Raw genomic sequence first — 25,747 nt, forward strand, 5'->3', positions numbered from 1 at the left:
GGGAGTCAGAAGAGCGATGTCACCTCTTTGACTTCTTTTTCGAATGCCTCGACTTACTGGAGTACTTGGAGCCCGACGAGTGGTGGTGATGACTCGACAAGCGACGTCTACGGCTCCGCGACCGGTCCCTCGACTTCCTCCTCGACCGGAACCTTGAGCAGCGCGGAGCTGACTGACGGATCTCGAGTAGCTTACGGGACCACTCCCGCCTAGCTTTCGAAGTCAAGGCCCGGCAGTCGGGGCGCAACTTGTCGTCGTGGTAGGCCCAGAGGCAGTAGAGACACCGGTGGTGGGGGTCGGTCACCGACATCAGGCGGTGACAGGCGTCGCACGGCTTGAAGCCAGGCATCCCTACGGCACCAAGAGTCGAAGTCGACTCGAAAACAGTGATCCATAAAATGACTAAGAGTACTGCTCTTCCAGGATTTGCGCTAGCTGGCGCGGAAAAAAGAAGAATTGACGTCAGCGCGCGAGGGCGGCGTCTAAGTACTCCGACGACGTCACTCCAGCGATCACAGCGCCGACGACGGACGTGGAGCCGCAGACGACACCTACCGACGCGCAAGGGTACTGCTGACAAAAACTTTCCGGATCCAGTCTGATGCCTGGGGATATTCTAAGGTAAAGAATCTAACACAAGCCTGTTTCTTTCAGATACCAGGGGCATAGGTACCCCAGAGGCCTACCAGGGGCTGAAGCAGGTATTATGCCACCCCTGGGAAGCCTTCCAAAATGTCACCTAAGGTCTGCACTTGCAGCCTGGGTAAGGTGGTGTAAGCACCCCTTACTTAATATAGTATACCTATATCTACACACATATATATATATATATGTATATATAGAGACACATATTAACCTATAAGTCACTCCTGTGGCAGGCCTGGACAATCCTGAAAGCAGAGTGCTTGTTTTTGTGTGGGAGGGAGCCCTAGCATGAGCTGAGCCCCTCTGCAGCTTTCAGAATCGCCTTCCTTATAGCTGTTCTATGATATAGCCATACCATATACTCTTAAGTGCATTATAATCCTCGCGGTTAATGCTAACTTTGGAATGGCTTTATCAAAACATGTTGTGTTTGGTGTCAAACGCTTTTGGAATCCTACCCCTCTGCCAGTTCTGGCGGGGGGAGGGGGTAGAATTCCCCCCTTCTAGAGGGAGAAGACATGTACACACTTACTTACCCGGTGAATGCTTAAAAGAGCCTCAGCATCACAAAATGGATGCTGATGCTGGACGAAACTCCGGCAGGGGAGGCCTGGACAATTGGTTTCCTGCCAGCACCTCCCCAGACAGGCTTTAGTGTATTGGGGCAGGGTGGGTTGCATTCAGTGAATGCTTTTCAGACACTGCCTGGGGCACGCAAGGTGTCCCATGCATTTCCCAGTTCAAACCGGTTGCTGGGGCACTCAGCCCCAGCTCTGGCGCGAAACTGGGCAAAGGGAGAGGGGTGTACCCACCCCCTTCCCAGGTCCTCCCAAAGGTGGGACCCTAGAGTTAGTCCAACCCCTAAACTTAGTATAAGTATAGGAACCCAGTCACTGAGACTTTAGATTAACTTGGACGATACTCAGATGCATAAATCTTGGACCTTCGACATTCCATATCGACTGGAAGACGGGAGAAATCTCCCTTGGGGTCAAGGATTGACTCCCCTATTTAAACAGGCATCAAATTAGCATCTTGCCGGTCTGCATTTTCAAGGCTCCCGACGGATCCTGAAGAATCTGCGACACAGGACACGGACTTCGAGACATCTCTGAGGCTGACACCAGTCCCCAGCAAAGCTGAGACCTGTAGCTATCACGAGAGACGTGGGACCGGAACTCCTGGACATCCTGCACATTTACTAGTGCATCGACTTGCCGAGCTTTCCTGAAGTTGTGCATTGGGCTACTTGTAGTCGAAGCCTTGAGCACCTTTGCCTCAAAGATTGTGGGCCTGCACTCCACAAGTGTTCCGTGGGCCCGCTTTCAGCATTTCCGCTCAAGGCGCCTTTGCGATCCCTAGTCTGTTGGCTAGTGGGTCCCCACGAAGCAATCTACTTTCTTTCTAGGGCTTCCCTCGTTGCTCCAGCCGTGCCCTGACTCCCTTCCAAAGGGTGAGTCCCTCAGACCTTGCTGGTCTGTACCGAAGCCAATCTTGTCATCTTGAATGGGTTGCTGTTGCCAAGGCTTGTTGGGTCCAATCCGGAAACCGACGTTGCAGCACTCAACATCAGACGTGGGACATCTCGAATCCAGCTCCTGGTTGTCGTCGATGCCTCCTGGACCTCGTGGCTGAAGAGTCAAGCTTCACCTCCTTCACTTGAAAGCACCCGACACTGGCTGGCATCTTCCAGTCGCCTTCCTGGTCACTGGCTAGTGACCCAGACTCTGTCCCCTCTGCTTTCAGGTTCTTCATATCACCGATCCACCCTTGGATCCATCTGGACACTCTTCTCCTGGACGCCTGCAGCACTTCTTTGCAGCTCTCCATTGGACTCGATGACGAAATCCGACACGAAAAGACACCTATGCACCTGGCTTCCCTGGGTAAGGTGCTCCCGTGGGTCTCAACTCTCGACGTGTCCAGTTCTTAAAGGGTTTCACCGTAGTCCACTCCTAAGTGTCCTTAAACTTTAAAACTGTAAATTAAACTTTCTCCATAGAAGTCAATGGTGATTCGCGGCTGGGTTTAGACACTGCACGCGTCCCCCGTGAGTCACCTGCGTCCCTACCTTGGGTGGTCCCTGGTTGCCCCAGCGGTTCTACAGGCTCTAGGTTTGGTCTCTGTGTTGAGAGCGGTACTTATACCACTTTCTTAGTATATGGTTTGTGAGGCCCCTAGGGCAAAACGTATACTGTGCTAATGTACTGTGTGCTATTTAAGTTCTCGTATTGTACTGTTGCCTCTAGCCTCATAAAGAGATTAGAGGGGTAGTGTTTAGAATAAATACATATATTGATTATATATACCTTGTGTGGTGTACTTTCATTTGATTATTCAAGGGTTTATAGACTGGTAAAACAAGCTGCTTTACATTCCTTCAAGACTTAGCCTGAAGGCTGCTCTCCACAGCTACCACTAGGATAGCTTGCTATAAAGGTTGTCTTAAATCTACCATCAATAAGGGTCGTTTGGACTGGTGTAAGGTGCCCACTAGAATAGTGGACATCATATGCCAGGCCAACTTCCCACACAGGGTAGCTGCGCAACCACATCTGCAGGCACCGAAAAAAAGGAACTGACATCAGCACGTATTAGAGGTGCGTATATACGAATCTGCACATCACTGCCAGAAGAAAAAGTTACTTACCTTCGGTAACGATGTATCTGTAGGAGACATACATTAGTTATAGATTCCTCATCTTAGAATTACCCCCAGGCGTCAGAGTGGATCCGGAGAATTTTTTCTGTAGCAGTACCCCTGCGCGTCGGTAGGTGGCGTTGGTCGACTCCGCTTCTGTCGTCGGCATAGTGGTTGCAGGGATGATGTTGCGCTTCTGACTTAGACGCTGATCCTGCGTGCTGACGTCAGTTCTGACACAAATTTTCTACGCCAGAAGCACAGAGCCATGCAGGATACTGGCCACTGGTGCACACAACTAGGGCCCTGGAAGGAAGTTCCAATCCCTAGAAGTGAGTTCGCAGAACAGGAAGGATGGGTGGGGTGGTAAGGAATCTATACCTAATGTATATCTCTTACAGATACATCATTACCAAAGGTAAGTAACTTGTTCATCTGAAAGAGATCATTAGTTATAGATTTCTTATCTTAGAATAGATACCCCAGCAAGGCCAACCCCGGAGGTGGGTCTGCAAACTAAGTTCACAGCAGAAAGACCAAAAAAGCCATCTCTCCAGACTTGGCTAAACAGGCAGTAATGATTTGTCCATGTGGGCAGGGATGCCCATGTGGCTGCCTGGCAGATGTCAAGCAACAGAACTCCATGTTCCAAAGCAGTTGAGGCTGCCGTTACCCTGGTAGAGTGGGAGCGCAGTCCAACTGGAGGTTCCTTTTTCGCCAAAAAACATAAGATTTTGATGCATAGGACAACCCATCGAGGGATGGTACGTTTGTGCACAGCCCGACCTTTCTTGGCGCCCACATTACCCATGAAGAGTTAATCGTCCATCCGGAAAATCTTAGTGCTGTCAAGGTAGAAGGACAGTGCACGTTTTGGGTCCAGACGGTTAAGTCTCTCCTCCTCTTTGGAAGGGTGCGGAGGTGGGAAGAAAGTGAGCAATGTGATGGACTGACCTATGTGAAAAGAAGTAAACACTTTGGGCAGAAAAGAGGCCTAGTGCGAAGGTCCACTTTGTCTGGATGAACTGCAAGAAAAGGATGCATGGAGCTCATTCACCCTGCGAGCAGATGTGATTGCAAGCAGCAAAGCGGTCTTCAAGGTAAGAAGACGAAGAAGACAAGTATGTAGTGGCTCGAAGGGAGCACATATAAGGAAAGTAAGAACAAGATTCAAGTCCCACTGGGGCATTACAAAACGAGACGGAGGAAAGAGATGAGTAATGCCCATTGGAAATCTATTTACAATCGGAGACTTGAAAAGAGAAGGCTAATAAGGAAGGCGCAGAGATGAGTCTTTAACAGTGTCCAAAAGGTAACCTTTAAGAGTGTACAGAGCAGACCCTGCTGGACCAAAGAGAAAATGAAAAGGAGAACCTCTGAAAGAGGGGCGGAAAGGGGATCTACAGCCTTTGCTGTGCACCATGACTCAAATGTGTCCCATCTACAGGCGTAAACTGTTTTAGTGGAGAGACGCCTGGCTGTCAAGCACATAACAAACTTGTACGGAAGGTCAAAAACTGTCAACTGTCGCCGTTCAATCTCCAAGCAAGGAAGTGGAGGCTGGACTGGTGAGGTGGAGCAGCATTACCTGCTGCTGCAGCAGAAGATCCTCCCAAAGAGTCAGTCGGATCAAAGGATCGATGGCCAAGATCAAGAGCTTGGGGTACCAGACTCTTTCTGCCCAGTCCAGAGCCACAAGAATGACTAGGGCCCGGTCACGCTTGATCTTCTTCAGTACTCAGGGCAGACGTGGTACAGATAGAGAGGGGTACAGGAGGCCCCAACTCCATTTGTGACAAAAAGCATCGCCAAGTGAGAGCCGCCTTGGAAACTCCAAAGCGCAGACCAGCTGACATTGCACGTACTCTTCAGTGGCGAACAGATCTATCCAAAGCTCTACCAACTGCTGAAAGAGACCTTGCACCACCTCCGAGTGAAGATGTTATTAGTGGTATACCAGGCACCGAAGGCTGAGTTTGTCCGCCCTACTTATTGGAAATCACAATTATTACAGGAAGGGTGGCGTTCTGGGGTCCGCAGATCATCATGTGAGTGCTTTTAAATAAAGCAATATTTTTGTTTTCTTTAAATGCTGCTCATTTTCCTTGAAAGAAAACAGGATGTGTTTAAAATAAAAAAAATAAAAAAAGATTTCTTTTTATTTTTTAAGAGTTGTTAATGTTCCATGGGACTGCTGCCTGTTCTTAAAAAAGATTCTTTCAACCATTCTCAAAGGGGAAGCGGTCCATTCCCATTTGCGAATGAGTTACCACCAACTTTGAGTGGTAAATTACGAATATTTTGCGACCGCATTTCAGTCACACAACTTTTGTACATACCACTTCTTTTCAGTATTTGGACAAGAAGCCCAGAACACGCCCCTTCCAAATAACGAATCTCAAAACCCAAATTGCAATTCTGTAACAAGCTACCGAATCACAATTTGGGTTTGGTCATCCCAGAAAGCATCCTTCCGGTCGCACACGAAAAAAGCTGTGTTCATGTGGCCCTGAGAGTGATCCAAGTCTTACACTGTCAGTCAACAGTAACTTACTCCGCATTAGACCGAAACTGCTTAAAAATCGTACTTTTCCGAGAATGTGGAGTGCCACTTTGTCACAAATACATTCACAACAAATCTGACTTGCGCAATATAATTATTCTATGGTCAGTCAGTCTTTTATGCATATGTGCTGATGATTGTCATTCTCTGTCTGCACAATACAAACTCTCAACGTAACCGCGTGGGAAACCTGAGGTTAAATATTTCATGGAAGAAGGATAAATACATTGTGCTTATCTTAAAAAAACAGCAAGGGGGATGATAAATCCTAGCTTAATCCTTACATTCGATAAAAACACATTGTCAACTCATATTCTGACAATTTCACAAATGTTCATTGCCCGATATACGTACCTGTGCCGTAGTTTGTCTCTGACTTCAAACTGAAAAGGAATTTCTTCCCCTGGGAGGACTTCTAGCCATTGGCTTACATTGTGAGCATCATCAATAAAAGTTCGATTTCCCTCTGGAACTTCACCAGGGCTTCCACTGTAAGACAATGCTGCACTACAATTAAGATATAGAGATTAAAATTTGGCATCACGATGTGCAAAAATGATTTCAGAATTTTATGTCAGTTTCACATTTGCTCTCCTGAAGAGCAATGAGATGTATCTGAAGTCAGAGGGTCTGATTACCTGGGCTACTGCTAGGAAATCATGGTGATAGATAAAAATCTATGATTTATTGTACAAAGCTAAAAACTAAAATAGAGCAGGGATTTCCACGCCTCTTTGGCTTTACTAAAATAAATCATTAAAAAAGGTAATGATGTTAGCATTAGTGACAGACATTTAAAAATATGTTTTTCTGTATTTTGGTAAAAAAACAGGTTTCACGTTGAATCTGGTAACCACTCAAGTGGCGTAAACAAATACAAAAAGGCACTGGCTTCATGTCTGATATCAGTTTGGCACCAAAGAGACTGGGAATAAATTCCACAAGGTTAAATGAAATCAACATGTTAAAAAGAGCATCACCAAAGTCCTGTAAAGAGGAGGAGGAATCCGGAAAAAATATTCCTGCCCGATTTACAATGTTGCTTATTTAAAAATATTTATTCAATTAATTACCTCTGCATGCAGACATATTTAAGGCACATGGAGAGACTTTTCTTTTTTTACAGACAATAAATATATACTTTTAAACCTGTTTTATCATTTTGTTATATTTTAGTAAGGGAGTATTAGACTTATACAGCGCGGACTAAACCCAAGGGCATCAAGGCGCTAATGAAACTGAAAAAGGAGAGCGAACTAGACAACATGCTCATACTGGAATACGAGAAAACAGTCAGGTTTTTAAGGTTTTACGGAAGAGAGCATGAGACGCCTGACCAGAAAGCTCTTCCTAGAGGGCGTTCCACTGCCTGACCGCAGCCAAGGAGAAGGCTTTACCTCCCAACCTGGACTTTTTGAACCTGGACAATAGTAACAGGTTTTTGTTTGAGGAGTGAAGAGGTCTACTGGGGACATACCAGTTGAACATCGGCCTGATTCCCTCTGGGCCTAAGCCATAATAGGGTTTGTGAGTCAAGCAGAGAGACTTAAACAGGATCCTTTGGTCAAGACGCAACCAATGCAGTGACCTAATGGAAGCTGTGACAGTATGACATTTTGGAAGATTAATCACCAGCCTAGCCGCAGCATTCTGCACCATCTGCAAACGTCACACTAGACCCTTGTTAATGCCCTGGTACAGGGCATTACAATAGTCCAGTCTGGACGTTACCAATACAACAACAGCCTGCTTGCGCGCTTCGAAAGATAGAAAATTAGCAATCTTTCCAAGGACCCTAATGATCCCAAAACAGGTTGATATGGTCCTACTGACTTGATGATCCAGGGAAAGTGAATTATCAACGATGACCCCTAAGTTCTTTCCATGTGAAACCGTACAGGGACATGCACCTAGGCTGGCCGGCCACCAGTCAGTAGACCAAACATCCAGTTTAATGCCGAAGACCAGGACCTCAGTCTTGTCTCCATTTAATTTCATGAAATTTTCCACCATCCAGGAGGAGATGGCCTGCATGCAGTTCATAAAATTGAGGACAAAGTCCCTAACGTTCTGAGTAATGTAGACCATTATTTGGGTGTCGTAACAAGAAAATTTTCAGGCCAGTGTATGATCAAGCAAGGAGATGGAACTAAAGACAATAGGAAGATGCAGAAGATAAAAGAGAAAGGAACACAAAACTATTCATTTTATATATGAGATGTCAGTAAACAGCCGTCTCAACCCTTAAAATGTCTACGCCCATGAATTTAAATGGGCAAATAAAAATAATTAAAAACCTGTTGGCATCTACCAAAATGTTAGTTTTAAAATTAAGGCAGTATTAAACTAATGATAGGCTGCATAGCCTGAGAAAATAGTTGTAAAAAGAGCATGCCGGAATGAAATCGGGATCTCACTCAAAAACTATTTGAACCCTTTAAAAATATGTGCCAGGGCGTGGCCAAGATGGCGGCGGAGTAAGACGTCTTACTCGGTCCCTCCGTCGCCGTTTCATCTATAACATTGTTTTCAGCCCTGCAGAGTTCCCTGTCCGAGGTCCGCGGCTGGAGGGTCTTTGCGGAGTTTGGAGGCAGCAGGACCGATTTGCTGAGCGCGGCCCCTCGCCGGCGCGCGACCGGGTGTTGCGCCCTGTGCTGCCAGAACCCGCTTCCGGCGTGCGACTACTGGAGTCTCCGGCGCGGAGGCCCAGGACCGAAGAAACCCGCGACGAGAGCTGCAGACGCCGCGGCACCGCGCCGAAGGCTAGCGGACCGCTACCAAGGCCTCAGACGGCGCACTCCCGCCCCTTGGCTCGCGAGTGGTGCAGCTAGGCGGTGCTGCCCGGTCTAACACCGGATAGCGACGAGCAGACCCCGGGGGGCCGGGTAAGCAGATCGCCGCGTGGAAAGCGGCGACGAGCACGGGGGCCCCGCATCATACGTCCGCAGCCCCGTGATTTTAGGGGTCAGGGCCGAGCCTCACGAGAAGTATTACTCACGCCGGAGGGGCCTGCCCTGGAGACCTGCGAGGAGAGAGCGCTTGGCGCCTGGAGTGCTGGCGGGGCGGCCTTGGTGGGCGGCCCCGAGGTGAGCGACTTCTGCGGCCTCAGTGCGCCATAAACTTAGGGGCCTCCTGAACAGCGTGCTACCTCGGGCCCTTGTTGCGCGAAGACCTTGGTCTACATTCGAGCCCCCCCTGCCCGGGCTCGTACCGACACACCTCGGCCTAGCGGCGAAGACGAAAAAGAGGCGGGCCTGAAGGAACGGGCCGGAACCGTTGAAGGGAAACCCCTGGCGAGTTTGGCCCTGTGACCGGAGTTTCGAATAGTTTGGATCGCCGCACGGAGCAGTTCCCGGGTGCCACGACGAAACAGTGGCCTTGGTGCGCTAGAAAGGCGGAGGTGACTGCGCACCCACCACCGCCTAGAGACTCCGGAGGTGAGGAAACATCATGGCGTTGACCAGGCCCAAAAAGAATAAGCTCCCCAAAGATGGAGTTCAGAAGAGCTCGCCGATACGGCCTGCACCAGTGGCCGATAAACCCCACTGTCCAGATGACAGCGAGGCCCCTGCCACCAAAGCCTTTATGCGAGAGCTCTTCACGGCCATAAAGGAAGATATCCAGGAACTGCGGACTCAACTAGCCTCAGATTTAAGGGAGGTGAGGAGAGACGTTGACGCCATTGGTGAAAGAGCCGCAACTCTGGAGGAGCATGACCTAGGGACGGCCGGGGACATACATCAGCTCCAGCAGGACGTCCTGCGCCTCACGGATCAGAACCTAGATCTTCAGGCGCATGCGGAGGACCTAGAGAATAGATCTCGGCGCAACAACGTCAGGATTAGAGCAGTCCTGTGGAAAGGAGAAGGAACAGACCTGCGGGAATATGTCAACAGCCTCTTCCGCCACGTCCTGCAAGAGGAGGACCTCCGTGAGATTCAGCTGGACAGAGTCCACAGGGTCGGCCTCCTACGCGGATCCAACGCACCTCCCCCTGATATCCTGGTATGTGTCCATGATTTTCAGCTTAAAGAGCGGATTCTGAAAAAGGCACGTGAGCAGGCTCCCCTCATGTTTCGTGACCACCGCCCAGTACTATAGCAGGACCTAGCGGCCTCCACCCTGGCCAAGCGGAGAGACTTTCGACCGATCACCACCTTCCTCCGTGAACAAGGGGTCCCCTACTCCTGGGGGCATCCCTTCAGACTGATCTTCAAGTGGAAAGAAAAGTTGATCCAGGTACGATCCTTGGAGGTAGCTTGTGAATTGCTGGGACTGGAGGGAGCGGAGGTCCAGACGGAGGCCTCGTCCTCCCCATCAAGGCGTCGTCGTCGCTCCACGGAGTGGCAAACAGTGGGCAAACCAGCGAAATCCTCGGGTCCGGACTTATCCATTAGCCTGAAGGAAAGAGGGGCGGCTGTGGCCTCTGTAGCGAAGGTGACGGTGACCCCGGAGGGTTCCTGATCGCTGTCCTTGAACGCTTGACCTCTGTAGGATGAACGCTGGCGTCGGAGGGACCTGAAGTATGGACTTTGATGGGTAACGTAGTGCCACGTTCGCCTAGAATACTGTCCTGTATCAGGACTTTGGTGGCTGGTGGGATTAAGTTCCTGCCCCCAGCCCTTTGGACTTTTGTGACAGACTATTGTTCCCTCCTCTTGTCTGTTATTCAGGAGGGTTCTGTCAAGTGGTTTGGGGTTTTGTTTTTGAGATGGTTCCTCTTGTTGGGGTTTGGGGGGGATCCAGGTGGGGTCGGGAGGGGTGTTGGTGGGAGGTGGTGGGGGGAGGGGGGGGGAAGAGGGAGGGGGAAAGGGGAGGGGTGGGGGTCCTCCTTGTCCATGAGTACTGAGCAAGGCCCTTTTCCCTTGTTCACCTCCGTGAATCAAACGCACCACATAGCTTCTCCACCTGCAGGCTTGCCATGACACGCCCATTGACTATTCTTACTCTCAATGTGAGAGGGCTCAATATTCCAATCAAACGCATGGCAATTCTCTCTCTCCTGGAGCATTCAGGGGCGGACATCTGCCTCCTACAGGAGACACACCTGCTCCCTAAAGATCAACATAGACTTAAATCACGCTCCTTTCCATGGCAATTTTTTTCCTCTGCAAACAAGAAAGTAGCTGGGGTAGCGATACTAGTGGCCAAATCATTTGGGGGACGGGTCCTACACAAGGAAGCAGAGATCAAAGGCAGGTTACTAGCACACGCTTCCTCATAGCAGGGCAGACACTACTGATAGGCTCCATTTACTCACTCAATGATGGTCAGGAGGCATTCTTACACAGGGCCTTAGAGACGGTTACAGCCAACACACACTCACACTTACTGTTGGGAGGTGACCTCAACTCGGTGTTTCACAACACCGGAGACAGGTCGGGTCAACGCTCGGGTCAGGTGGGGGCGCTCTCGGCGACGGGTCAGGCTCGTCTCGCAGATCTCTGCCTAATTGATTTGTGGAGGCAGGTACATCCACAAACCACAGCATACACTCACTACTCGGCGGCCCACAAAACGTACGCAAGGCTCGATTACCTTCTGTGCTCCTCTCAATTGGCGTACTGTGCACGAGATGTCGAGATTCAACCGGCCTCCCTGTCAAACCACTCTCCGGTGGTGGAGTCTTTCCTGATGTCAACCACGCCGGGACCCCAGCGGCACTGGCGCTTGCGCGATAGCTTACTACAAAACTGGGAGGTGGTCGAGCGCATCAAGACTGCCCTCAGCCAATTCCTCGTTCATAACGCGAACGAGGATACCTCTAAAGCTACCCAGTGGGCAACGCTCAAGGCGGTACTTCGGGGCGAATTCATCTCCCTGGCCACGGCCAACAACAGGGAACGCACGCAAAAGAGGGCCGAGATCACCCAACGCGTGGCTGAGCTGGAACAAATGCACCAGCGTACGGGAGCAGCCCGGGCCTGTGGCCAATTATGCGCGGAAAGAAAGATGCTTGCAGCCCTAGATCAGGACGTAGCTGCATACGCCGCTCTGCGATTGCGCCATGCGTATTACACTGGAGGGGACCGCTGTGGGAGACTACTAGCCAGCAGGCTGCGGGAGCAGCAGCACATCCGGACCATCCAGGTCGGAAGTGGTGACCCGATAGTAGAGGATGGGGCGATTGCCGCAGCCTTTGGAGACTTCTATGCGGACCTCTATGAGGCAGACCACTTAGAGCTGCAGGCGAGCCGGGACTATCTTCAGGGTGCATCCCTCTCTTCCCTAACTGAGGCACAGGCGGAATTCCTCGATCGCCCCATAGGACTAGAGGAAGTGATTTAGGCGATATCACACCTCAAACTGGGTAAATCGCCGGGACCGGACGGTTATTCGGCGGCCTTTTATAAGACATTCTGCCCACAAATAGCCCCTTTATTGCGCGATCTATTTAACACCTTCGATCAACCCGGCGCCGTGCCCCCGGATCTACTAGAAGCCGCGATATCGGTAATACCCAAAGCAGGCCGGGATCCCACCCGGTGCGGATCATACCGGCCGATATCCTTTTTAAATATAGATCTCAAGCTATACACAGGGATCATAGCGAGCAGGCTCGCCCCATATATGCAGCAACTGGTGGAACCCGATCAGGCCGGGTTCATCCAGCAGCGGCAAACTAGTGACAACACTAGACGCGTCCTCCACCGGATAGAAGCAGGGTCTCGAACGAGACCGGGATGCATGCTTCTTACCATTGATGCCGAGAAGGCTTTTGACCGAGTGCACTGGCCATACCTAGACCTGGCACTTCAAAAGTTCGGTATGGGTGAGATCCTCCGCAACCGTATTTTTAACTGTTACCGACAGCCGACTGCGACGGTCAGAGTCAATGGCCATACCTCTCCACGGTTCCCAATTAGTCGGGGGACCAGGCAGGGCTGCCCGCTCTTCTCCCTACTGTTCGCGCTGTATATGGAGCCGTTAGCACAACGCATAAGACAGCACAGCCTCATTGAGGGAATCCCGTTCAGTGGCGACACTCATAAAGTCAGTCTGTACGCAGACGACGTTCTGCTCTCTCTGATGAAACCTATGCAAACCCTGCGGGCGCTCTTTGTGGAGCTTCATACCTTTGCTCTAGCCTCGGGCTTCAAGGTAAACGTGGGGAAGTCGGAGGCCTTAAACATCTCCTTGTCACCAAACGTGTTGGCGGAGGCAAAGGCCAAGTTCGACTTACAGTGGTCTACCTCTCCCATTTCCTATCTGGGGGTCCTGGTGGCACCGACTGTGCGAGCAACGGCGGACGCCAACTACGCGAGGCTTAGGCGATGGAAACACCTCACACACTCCTGGCTGGGTCGCATTGAGGCTACCAAAATGACCTTGCTGCCACAGATTCTTTATGTCTTTCAAACTTTTCCCCTGCGCCCACCGGCGGGATGGCTCCACAAAACGCAATCAGATCTGGCGCGTTACATCTGGAATGGCCGTCGCCCACGCTTTAAACATACGATTGCTACACTCCCCCCGCACACGGCAGAGTGGGTATACCCGATCTCACTCTATACTTTCAAGCCGCCCAGTTGCGCACACTTGTAGAATGGCAACAACTGGAATCCAGTAAACACTGGCTCTTCCAAGACCAGGCAGTGGCAGGCCGGTCATTACAGGGTGTCCCGTTTTTACCGCGCCCCCATAGGCCGTCCAATCTTTATGCGTCGCAAATCACAAGCACGGTCCTGAGCACTTGGGACAATGTGGCGGTGCGGCGGGGTCTCACTTCATTCCCCTCCCCGATGTCACCGATCTTCGGTAATCCGGACTTTTCCCCTGGCCTCGACCCTCAGGCATTTGTGATCTGGAGGACGACATCCTGCAGAGACGTGGGACACATGTTCCACCCTAACGGTATTCTTCCCTTTCAGAAAGTGAAGGAGGATTACGGCGTTCCGGAAACATACTGCTTGCCCTATCTACAGGTCCGACACTGTGTCCTACACCCGTCAATGAAACCCGGCGCACAGCGACACATCACGCCATACGAAAAATGGCTGTTGACACGTACCTCTGACAAAAAGCTGCTCTCCGACCTGTATCAACACTTACTTCTCACCAACATCCACTCATACAATGCGGGGAGGGTCAAATGGGAGAGGGGTTTGGGGAGAGAACTTACACGCAAGGAGTGGGAAGGCATATACCACAGGGCCCGACATTCAGCCTACCACATGGGCCTTACTGAAACTCTGACCAAAGTGGTCACTGAACGCCTACACCGCTGGGACTCCCGAGTTAGCGATCGCTGTTGGAGGGGATGCGGGGAGCTCGGCACACTAGAACACTTACTATGGAGTTGTGAACGTTTACAACCTTACTGGACCTCACTCCTCGATTTAGTAGACACGCACCTAGACACACAACTTCCCAGATTCCCCGCCTATGTGCTGCTTGGCCTCCCTAACTCCTTGATGTACCCCCTGAAGTCCTTGAGAGAGAGACTCATAGCGATTGCACTGGGGGCAGCGATACAGAACATTGTGGCACATTGGAGAGAAGTTCAACCTCCTCAGCAACTTGGGTGGCTACATAGGCTCTGGATGGTACTAGGTAAGGAGAAGTTGTCGTTGGCGAAAGCCGGGAGGGGAGCGGACTTTGCGGAACTATGGCGGCCGTTCCTGACCCTACTCATCGGGGAACTCAGGGAGCTGAGCTGCCCCCCGCTACCTGCGACTGCTGCGCTTGGCGGATACTCCACACGCAGATCCTAAAACACAACCAAGTAGGCCGAAAGTTCGGAGGCAAGATACCTCCCAAGAAACCCTTTAAAGCAATGTCAGTCTCCTGTTGTTATCTTACTCGATGGACAAGGAGGGGGGTGGGATTGGTGGGATTGGAGGGGGGAATTGTTGGGGTTGTTGTTCTTTTACTATATGGCATAACGCATTCAAAAGTGGCTCCTGAACCTTTCCAATGCGGCCGGCCCAGTTGGGATGTAGGCGGCTAGCTGTGTATCACGCAAATGATCGGAGCAAATTGCAGACCTACCTACATGCCTGTATTACCATTGGCGGGCCTGTGCCACTTCTAGCACGAGCCGCTGTAACCTTTGTGATGCTTTTTCTCTCAATAAAAAGATTTAATACTAAAAATATGTGCCATATATTACAAAAATATACATCTCCTCACATTTTTGTAAACAACTTGTTTCACATCTGAATTAACTCCTCATTAGTGAGTTACTTCAGCCTGTTCCTCAAGAAAGGATTTAATTCCAATCTCTCCTATTCCAGAAGCATGGCGTTCAGGAATGCTTCACTTTTGTCACAAAAGCAGAACGTTAGCACTTTGCTTGTTCCTTGGAACTCTGTTGCGAAGCTACAGTATAACCCTGGGGAATCAACTGACAAATTGCTGCTGATGAAAGAACAAATTTCACTCAGCATACCAAGCTTTTTTCTAAGAAAGATATTTGAGAATTTATTTTTAAAAATATGACATCGTTCTGGAGTACTCATAATTTGAATGACAAAATAAAACCCTTCATTTTGTTCTTTTATTGGAGTCTCCTGTACAGGGAATGGTCTCAATTTACAACTCCAATTACAGCAGCAAGGCCTTCAGGTATGCCTAATATCTGACATGAAGATAGAATGTAAGTGCTTCAGTTGTTCATTGGTGGTAAAGCTACAGTAGAACACTATGAAATCAACTGACAGATTGCTGCTACTGCTATACGTAAGTTTTACTTAGCATGTAAGCTTTTTTTCACATACATGAGGAATATATTTGTGAATGTGTAGAAAATGAGTCCTCATTTCTACTGAAGCATTAATGTAATGTAATGTAATGTAAAGCACATTTCTATAGCGCTCCTATCACTCCAGGGAGTATCTTGGCGCTTAACCAACCCAGATGGACGGGTAGGGGGCAAGATGATGAGTGACCTATTGCATCACACTACTAGATCAAGGCTCTGCAGGCGACATCGGTTAAAGAAAAGACCCAAGTTTTTAATGCTTTCCTGAAGTGGGTCTCCTGGGATAATGCTCTTAGGGAGGGTGGTAACTGATTCCAGGCCTTAGCGCCCAGAAAGAAGAGGGATCTGCCACCTCTTGTAGTCAGCTTAAAGCGAGGGATAGTAAGCAAGTTCTGGCTAGCAGATCTCAGACAGCGGGTGGGGTGATATTTCTTAAACCCGTTGCAGAGGTATTTAGGTCCTTGCTGTTGGAACGCCCTGAACGTGATGACAAGTATCTTAAATAAGATCCTTTTACTAATAGGCAGCCAATGTAGCGCCTTCAGGGCCGCTGAGGCTGAGGATCTACGTGGCCAGCGTAGTACTAGGCGCGCAGCGGCGTGTTGGACCATCTGCAATCGGTGCAGGACTGATTTGTTAGCTCCAGCATACAGGCCGTTGCAGTAGTCCAACCTGGAGTTAATTAAAGCCACAGCCACCGTTTTTCTGGCTGGCAGCGGGAGGAGATCGAAGAATTTCCTCAGTGCCTTTATAATCTGAAAGCAGGTCCCAGCTATAGTTACTGCTTGATTTTTAAAAGACAGTTGGTCGTCGAACTTGATACCCAAGTTCCGAGCTGATGTGATGGTGTTGGGAGGTGCCTCTGCTTCAGCAGGCCAACACCTCTTTGGGGAGAACAGATTGTGTTTCCCAAACGGCATGATCTCTGTCTTCCCGGCATTACATTCCCGACAAAATCATGAGAAAAACATCATTTTTCTCAAAGGTCATTTATAAAATCCAAGTAAATGCACAGCAGTTCTAACAGTGTGAAATCACAAAAGTAATAACAATTCATAACATTAGTATGGCACCATGAATAAATGATTTATATGTACCTATTTTTTAAAAATCTTTTCAATATTTCTTCATTAATATCCTGACAGGTAAAAGTGCAGACAGCGACACATCTTTCAAAATACACCAGGATACAGAGAGTATGTTCAACAATTAACATGGTAAACCTGGAAATCACTTTAAGCTTCCTAGTGAACTAAAGGCATAATTTCCCTTTAGTGCTTGCTCCGTGGTAACCAGATCAGATCTTACTGTGTTTATGAGACATCCTCTGGTCCTATAACCCACCTCCTCATCTTGTGGACAACAGTTTACACCTTGGAGCTACTCAGCAACCATGGGTGCTTCCAATGACAATGTTGTGCTTCGCCAGAAGGAGACCCATCCCAACAAGGGTACAAAAGGGTATAAAAGCGCATAGGTTTCCACACCCGCCAGTGTTCCATCAACCCAAATACTTCCAGTTTAGGTTCGATACTAATGGGTTGCCCGGTCACCATCATAAGGATGTGATGGATGCGAGAACAGTGTACCTTAAGAACTGGCTGCATCTGCAGTGGCATAGCAGGGCCCACGCAGTGTGGGGGTGTGTGCTCCAGTGGGTCCCCTCAGCGCAGTACCCTGGCCTGAGGGCTCCTGAGTCTATCCGGAAAGGGGCCCATCCATGTACTTTTCAGGGGGGTCCTCTCTAGTTTTGTTATGCCACTGTGCTCCTATATCATATTGTAGCAGCCCACCTCTCTGTACAGTGTGGTAAAATGAAGAACACTATGTAGAGAGAGCAAGAGCTCCCCAGAGGAAGAGAGCAGCAGTAAGAGGATAATACCAACTCTCTTTTTGTGGTAGTGTTGGCGAGCAGTTGGGCTTATCAGAAGACAGTGTTAAGCATTTGTTGTACTCACAAAGGCAATAAATGAGACACACACTCAAGAATAAATCTGAGACCAATTTTGTATAAAAATACCTTTCTATATGTTTTGAGAAGCAAGACTTCAAATCGGAAATATACTTTATACATTTTTAATATTCGAATAGATACGTTGTATACTTGTGATCAAGATAAATGCAGTGCAGTTCAAAGTATGCAGTACTTTCAATATCTAGGCACTCGGTGGTCGATAGCGGCATTTACCATCGAGGTCAGCGGTTAGAGCAATGGAAGTGTATAGGTGTAATGGAGTTCAATCGCCCACCATATGGTTACTATTGCGCTCACCGGCAGCAGGTCACAGGAAGACAATGGATTCGTAACACCTTCAACACAGCGGTCATGTTTGCTGAAGGATTGTGTGGATTCCAAGTAGCGGAGAACCACCAACTCGGTTACTGTGGCAATTGCTGGAAGGAGGACTCCGTCAAGGAGTTTTCTGATGACCATGGTCCCTTGGAAGGTCAGAGGCAGAGGGATGAAGATCTTTGGGGGGCCAGGACTCTGGTAGAGCAGGCAGTCAGGTTGTACCTGGATCAGAAGTACCGGGGGTCGTGGATGCTGGTTACAGAGGTCACTGGCAGCGGTCAGGCCAAAGGTGTGATGCAGGGCAGAACGCCATGAAGGAAGCGGTAGTGCCAATGTTGCTGGTTTATGTTGTCAATGCCACTGGCAAGAGGGTACAGAATCTCAGGAACTGGTCTGTTTCCAGCGTCAGTTGTGATGCTGAGAGGATCCCTAGAGTTGATGGAGGCGTGAAGAGGTTGATTCCACTGAACTGGTGAACCAAGAGGCCTGGGATGCGGCAACATTTCTTTCTGTGATGAGTCGTTTCGACACAGAGTGTTCTGGTCCTCAAACACAGCAGTTTCTTTATCAGCGGACGCCGGGGACCAGAGCCTCTAGCACAAAGGGAGGTTCTTAGTGATTTGCAGAAGGCTGGAGGGCTCCGTGCTTTCTTGGAGGCCTCACAAGTGCCAGGAGGGACAGCAGATTGCAAAGGTCCAGTCCTTAACAGTAGCAGGGGTTTGTGCCAGTTTCTTCTGCATCTGGTCTCAGTTCTTGAACTGCAGCATACCTGCCTGGTATCTGTGAAGTAATATGCTTTCCCTTCCGCCATGACCAGAGGTTTGGCAGGATATATCATCCTGTATTCTAGATGAAGCAGAGGTAGTTGTCTCTTGGCAGGCAGGATGAGCCGCCGTGCATCTTGACTTGTTGAGTAAAGTCTGGATATAGAGATAGCTCGGAGCCCTCATAATTCAGTGTTTTCATTTCTCGCACTTTGCGCAATGCTGCATCTCGCTCTGTGTAGTTCAGGAGGCGTGCTATGATCGGATGTGGGCTTGCACCCAAGACTGGCCTAGGTGCCAGAAATCAGTGTGCACGCTCCATCACAAATATCTCTGAGAAATTGTCATTCCTTAGTAATGTGCAGAGGAGGTTTTCCACGTATTTCTCCATAGTTTCTTTATTGGTGGATTCCGCCACTCCCACTATACGGATGATGTTTCTTTTTGTGCGCACTTACAAGTCCTCAGCTTTGAGTTGTAGGGTGTGTAGAAGCTTATCTACTTTTTTTTAACTTTTCAAGATTCCTCAGTTAGCACATCCTCCAAGTACGAGACTCTCTGTTCCTCTGTGTCTAGCCTCTCAGTGTGCTTGTCCAGAAGTTCTGTCATCCGATCCATCCTGAACGTGAGCGCATCTATCTTGCCATCTATTTTTTGTCAGGCTTCATTGCATAGCAGTGAGTATCTGGTTCAATTCAGTATCCGATAATGGTTCTACAGCCTCCGACCCCAAGTCTGCTGCACTCATATCTGTCTCTTTCTGTCTGGGGGGTCTTACAGGCCTCGAACTGCAGTCGGGACTGCATCTTATCTGATTTGCCCATGTCTGCAACTGTGTTGGGGCAGCTACTAGGTGTTCTTAGTGAGTACCTGTGCGGAGCACCCTGCAGGCTCCGTGTTTCGGACTGCACACATTTGAGGAGAGGGGGACACACGGATCCGTGACCTCCCTTGCAAATTGGGACCCCCAGATCACACCTACAACAAATTGGGTGCAGTCTTCAAGATCCGGCACACAGAGGTCATAGTGAAAAAGTCAGGGCCCCCACCAGCAGTCCCTCACAGGCTCAAAGTGTGTCTCTTAATGTGTCACAGTGTCCACGGGTATCGCAAAGCTCTCTACCACATCAGTGGGCTATAGTAGCCCCCAGGCGTTCAACTGCCCTAGTGCTAATAGGCCCCTCCACTTCAATCCCCTGTTCACTTCGATCAATGCTGCCACAGATCGTGTCTGCACAGCTGCCTTCTCATAGGGGCACCAGAGGGGATGCCCCTGTGCTCACCCTCTGCCGGGGGCCTCCAATTTTTTTGCGTGCTGGGGACCCGTCTTCGTCGGTCGTCCCACATGGCCCCGGGCCTGAACTGTATTTTGTGCGAATGAGTTCCGCGTCACCGATTTACTGAATCGCCTTCACAGCGCATACCTGGGGATCCGGCCGTCTCGCGCCAAGTGCCGTAGACAGGGCAGCCTCACCTTCAAGCGCTGCCATCCCGCACCATTGTCCCTGGGCAGGGCAGAGGCCAGGCCCCCCCACATCCAGCTCACGCGAGGCACATTCACCAGTAGGGGTGGGGGGGTGGGGGTGGGGGGGGTCATCCACAGCAGCCGCCCACTCCACTGTGTTGCTGGGTCTCGCCTTATCGTCCGACCGGGGCACCACACGCCCGCTGCTTCAAGTGAGTGCGGCCGTACCACACCGCACTCTCAGCTATTTGCGCCAAGCCAAGCTGCAGCCAGCCCCAGGACTCCGTGCCGTAGTTGGCTTTTGTGTGCTTCTCTCCTCCTCCGGAGCTGCCGTTTCAGATAACTGACGGGTGTCTCTTTCTTGAAGGGGATGGCAGGTGGTAGCTATTCTTCTTTGCTATCCACACCAATTTTACTTGGACAGGTCTAAATCTGTCAGGAAGGTGGATCAACTGTTCATCAATTACAGTTCGAGCAGGACAGTTTTTCCAGCCTTTAAATGTTCCATCTCCAGGTGGATAGTTTCATGCAACAAACTGGCTTATCAGCTAGCACAGAAGCCACTTTTGTCTACACCAAAAGCGCATTCCACTAGGGGAAAAGCAGCAACTGCTGCATTCCTTAACAATGTACCGATTTCCGAGATCAGTAAAGCAGCTATTTGGAGATCTATACATACATTTGTTATTCAATGGTGTCAAACTCCATGCATGTGCCCAATGAACAAGTTACTTACCTTCGGTAACGATATATCTGTAAGAAACATTAGTTAGTGTTAGATTCCTTACCTTAGAATATCCCCAGGCGTCAGTCTGGATCCGGAAACTTTTGCGTAGCAGTACCCTTGCGCGTCGGTAGGCGTCGTCTGCAGGCGTCTCCTGCGGCTCCGCGTCCGTCGTTGGCGTCGTGCGCCGTGATGACGTCGCTGGAGTATATAGACGCCGCCTCCGCGCGCTGACGTCAGTTCTTTGTACACAGCTTTTCCGCGCCAGAAGACGCAGAGCCATGAGAGAACCAACACTGGTGCCTTTTGAAACTAGGGCCCTGAAAGGGATGTCCTTAACTCTAGGTATCAGTTCGCAGAACGGGGAGGATGGGTGGGTTCGGTAAGGAATCTAACACTAACTAATGTTTCTTACAGATATATCGTTACCGAAGGTAAGTAAGTTGTTCATCTGAAAGAAACACGTTAGTGTTAGATTCCTTACCTTAGAATAGATACCCCAGCAATACCAACCCCGGTGGTGGGTCTGCGAACCAATACACTCCTACACCAGAAAGTCCTGGAGGACAGAACGGCCAAAGAAGCCATCCCTCCGGACTTGACTGTCCAGGCAGTAGTGCCTCGCAAATGTGTGCAGCGAGGCCCACGTAGCCGCCTGGCAAATGTCCTGCAAGGGGACTCCCCGGCCCAGGGCAGTAGTAGCCGCCGTGGCCCGAGTGGAATGGGCCCTCAGCCCAACAGGAGGCTCCTTCCGAGCCAAAGAGTAGCACGCTTTGATGCAGAGAACGACCCACCGAGAGATGGTCCGTTTGTGTACCGCCCGTCCCTTCTTCGCACCCACGTAGCCAACAAACAGTTGGTCATCCACCCGGAACTGGCGTGTGCGATCCATGTAAAATGAAAGCGCACGTTTTGGGTCCAGACGGTGGAGCCGCTCTTCATCCTTTGAAGGATGCGGAGGCGGGAAGAAGGAAGGGAGGGTGATGGACTGCCCGATGTGAAAAGCAGAAACTACTTTGGGCAGGAAAGAAGGTCTAGTCCTCAGAACCACCTTGTCAGGATGGATGGACAAGAAAGGAGGTTTGACAGAAAGAGCCTGGAGATCACTCACCCTCCTGGCAGAGGTGATGGCAACCAGGAAAGCCGTCTTTAAAGTCAGGAGACGAAGAGGGCAAGAATGAAGGGGCTCAAAGGGAGCACACATCAAAAAGGTTAGAACCAGGTTCAAGTCCCACTGAGGCATCACAAACGGAACAAGTGGAAACATGTGTGTGATGCCTTTCAAGAATCTCGTGACAATGGGGGACTTGAACAAAGAAGGCTGATCAGGAAGCCTAAGGAAGGCTGAAAGGGCAGAAAGGTAGCCCTTGATAGTGCCCAGAGCAGAGCCCTGCTGGGCAAGAGAGAGAAGGAACAGAAGAACCTCGGAGAGAGGGGCAGAAAGGGGATCCACAGCCTTTGCTGTGCACCATGCCACAAACTTGTTCCACCGACAGGCGTATACCGATTTCGTGGAGGGACGCCTGGCTGCCAGAATTACATTACAGACTTCAGGAGGCAAGTCAAATGGCCTCAACTGCCGCCGCTCAATCTCCAAGCATGGAGGTGGAGACTGGACAGGTTCAGGTGGAGGACCGTCCCCTGTTGCTGCGACAGAAGGTCCTCCTGAAGGGGCAGGCGGATCGGGGGACCGACTGACATGCTGAGTAGCTCGGGATACCAGCACCTTCGAGCCCAGTCCGGAGCCACAAGGATAACTTGGGCCCGGTCGCGCCTGATCATCTTCAGCACTCTGGGCAGAAGTGGTATAGGCGGAAAGGCGTATAACAGACCGCAACTCCACTCGCGCCGAAAGGCGTCGCCGAGCGAGTGCCGTCTTGGAAACTCCAACGCGCAGAACTGATGACATTGCGCGTTCTCTTCTGTGGCGAATAGATCTAACCAAGGCTCTCCCCATTGCTGAAAGAGACCTTGCGCCACGTCCGAGTTCAGACGCCATTCGTGATCCATCGAGCACCGACGGCTGAGTTCGTCCGCCCTGGCGTTCAGAGAACCTGCCAGGTGTTGAACCGTCAGAGTCACGCCCTGACGTTCCAGCCACTGCCAGAGGCGCAGAGCCTCCTGGCAAAGGGTCCACGACCCCACCCCGCCTTGTTTGTTGCAGTACCACATGGCGGTGGTGTTGTCCGTGAACACCTGCACCACACTCCCGTTGACAAAGGGGAGGAATGCCTTCAGTGCTAGACGAATCGCCAGCAGCTCCAACAGGTTGATATGGAGCCGGGACTCCGCCGGAGACCAGATGCCTCTGATCTCCGCCTCTCTCAAGTGGCCTCCCCAGCCCTGGAGGGACGCGTCCGTCACGACAACGTGCTCCGGTTGGGGAAGGGAGAGGGACTTGCCCCTGACCCAATCGCGGTCCGTAAGCCACCACTGCAGTTGTCTCGCAGTGCCCTCCGAGATCAAGACGTGGTCGGACAAGTTGCCCTGATGCTGGGCCCACTGAAACTTCAGGTCCCACTGCAGAGCCCGCATCCGCCACCGGGCGTGATGCACCAGAAGGATGCAGGAAGCCATCAGCCCCAGCAGCCGCAGCGTCAACCTGACCGAAACCCGGGATAGCGGCTGAAAGATGGGAATCAACGCCTGAATATCCCGGATCCGCCGTTCCGGAGGATAGACCCGAAACTGCGCCGAGTCCAGAACAGCTCCGATGAAAAGGAGCTTTTGAGAGGGACACAGGTGTGATTTCGGCACATTGATGGAGAACCCCAGGCCGTGCAAGAGGTCTGCCGTCATCTGGAGGTGGTGGACGACTGTCTGGGGCGAGCCCGCCTTCAACAACCAGTCGTCTAGGTAGGGGAAGACTGAAACCCCTAACCTGCGCAGATGGGCTGCGACCACCGCCAACACCTTTGTGAACACCCGTGGGGCGCTGGTAAGGCCGAAGGGGAGCACGATAAACTGAAAGTGTTCCTGGCCTACCGTGAACCGCAGGTAACGCCGGTGGGCCGGCAGGATGGGGATGTGAAAATACGCATCCTGCAAGTCCAAAACCTACCATCCAGTCTTGCGGGTCTAGAGCAGCCAAGACCTGAGCTAACGTCAACATCTTGAACTTCTCCTTCCGGACGAAGCCGTTGACGTTCCTTAGATCCAAGATAGGACGTAGGCCCCCTTTGTCCTTCTTGGGCACCAGAAAGTAGTGGGAATAACAACCACGCCCTACTTCTGGCCCAGGAACGCGCTCGATGGCCCCCTTGGCCAAGAGGGCCGTAACTTCCTCCTGCAGAAGTTGCAAGTGGTCCCCCGACACACGGTGGTTCTGCGGTGGCATGGCTGGAGGAGCTGTCTCGAAGGGGAGGGAGTAGCCCCTTCGGACGATTTGCAGCACCCACCTGTCCGAAGTGATCGTGCGCCAGCGGGCGTGGTGATGGCGAACCCTGCCACCCACTGGCGTCACGTGGGCCTGAAAGCACGGACTAGGAGGATTTTGAGGCAGATGCTGCGGGGGGGATGTGGCCTGACCCCGCCTCTGACCCCGACCGCCTCCACGGCGGTTTCCACGGCCGCCACCGCGTTGATAAGATTGTTGCGGCGCGTGGCTGGCAGCACGTGTGGGGACGCCCCTTCCTTGGCCACGAAAGGAGCGAAACGAACCCGTTTGCTGGCGCTGGGTCGAGAGACCCAAGGACTTGGCCGTGACCCTGGAGTCCTTGAAGCGTTCCAGCGCGTGGTCCGCCTTGTCACCAAACAGATGACAGCCATCGAACGGCATGTCCATTAAGGTATTCTGGACATCGGCCGAGAAGTTGGCGGATCTCAACCAGGCGTGGCGACGAATCGCCACCGTCGTGGACATCGCTCTGCCTAGCGAGTCGGTCGTATCAAGGCCACATCGAATTGAATACCTAGCTGCATCTCGGCCCTCCGCTACAGCTTTGCCGAGCTTTGCCCGCACCTCCATGGGGCATTCTGGCAGCAGTTCCGCGACCGTATCCCACACAGAGTGGGTGTAGCGGCCCAAGAGGCAAGCGGTGTTGCAAGACCGCAGTCCTAAGCTCAGGGACGAGAAGACCTTCTTGCCATATTGGTCATACCTCTTGGATTCCCGATCGGGCGGGGCCGACGGGAATGCGGACTGGGAGGTAGAGGCCTGGATCACCAGACTCTCAGGGGTGGGGTGGGTGGACAGGAACTTGGGGTCGTCCGGACAAGGACGGTGGCGTCTGGCCACGTTCCGATCAACAGGCGCACCTGAAGAGGGCCTGGACCAAGTGCCCAACAGAACGTCTGACAAGGCTTCGTTAAACGGCAGCAGAGGCTCCTGTGGGCATGACCGCGGTTTGAAGACCTCAGTGAGGATGTTAGGCCTCACGGCCGCGACGGGGAGCTCAAGGTTTAAGGCCTTGGCAGCCCTCATCAACACCACTGAATAGGCAGCTCCCTCCTCCGATGCCACGGAAGGAGGAGAGACAAAGCCAGGGTTAGGAGAGTCATCTAATCCACTGGCGTCCCCCAAATCACCTGTCCAGTCCATGTCATACTGACACTCGCGTGACAGAGGGTCTTCAGACCCCTCCCAGCCCTCACCGTACTCTACATCATCACCATAGTCGGTGTCAACCATGTAGACCGGCTCCACGGGGTCAACAGGCCCCATCGGCGTCGAACCCGGCGTCGGGCGACGCCGGTCCGACTCCGCGTCCGGATTCGGTGAGGGTATGGGGACGGCGCCGCCCGGAGCCGGCGCCGGAGCCCCGGTGCCGCCCGAAGCCGGCACCGAGGAACCGGCGTCGCGCGGGGGCGGCGTCGGGGGTAACCCCGATGGAAGCGGCGCCGGATTGGATGGACGTCCATCCGGCGCCGATCTCGAAGGCCCTAGCGGCGCCGGGGTCGGCGCCGCCGGCGGCGCCGGTGTCGGAGCATCCGACGGCGTCGAGGTAGGG

General features: G+C 51.5%; 1 protein-coding gene across 2 annotated transcripts in view; it reads right to left on the reverse strand.

Moving 5' to 3' along the window:
- VPS13D (vacuolar protein sorting 13 homolog D) overlaps window positions 1-25,747 on the reverse strand; it is a 2,754,556-nt gene that overhangs the window by 1,299,306 nt on the left and 1,429,503 nt on the right. For both annotated transcript variants that reach the window (XM_086921894.1, XM_086921893.1), the window contains exon 42: window positions 6,204-6,356. In XM_086921894.1, coding sequence (XP_086778020.1) covers window positions 6,204-6,356 — 153 coding nt within the window. The remainder of the gene's footprint in view (window positions 1-6,203; window positions 6,357-25,747) is intronic.

This window comes from Lissotriton vulgaris, chromosome 5, assembly GCF_964263255.1.
Source record: "Lissotriton vulgaris chromosome 5, aLisVul1.2, whole genome shotgun sequence".
Classification (NCBI taxonomy): domain Eukaryota; kingdom Metazoa; phylum Chordata; class Amphibia; order Caudata; family Salamandridae; genus Lissotriton; species Lissotriton vulgaris.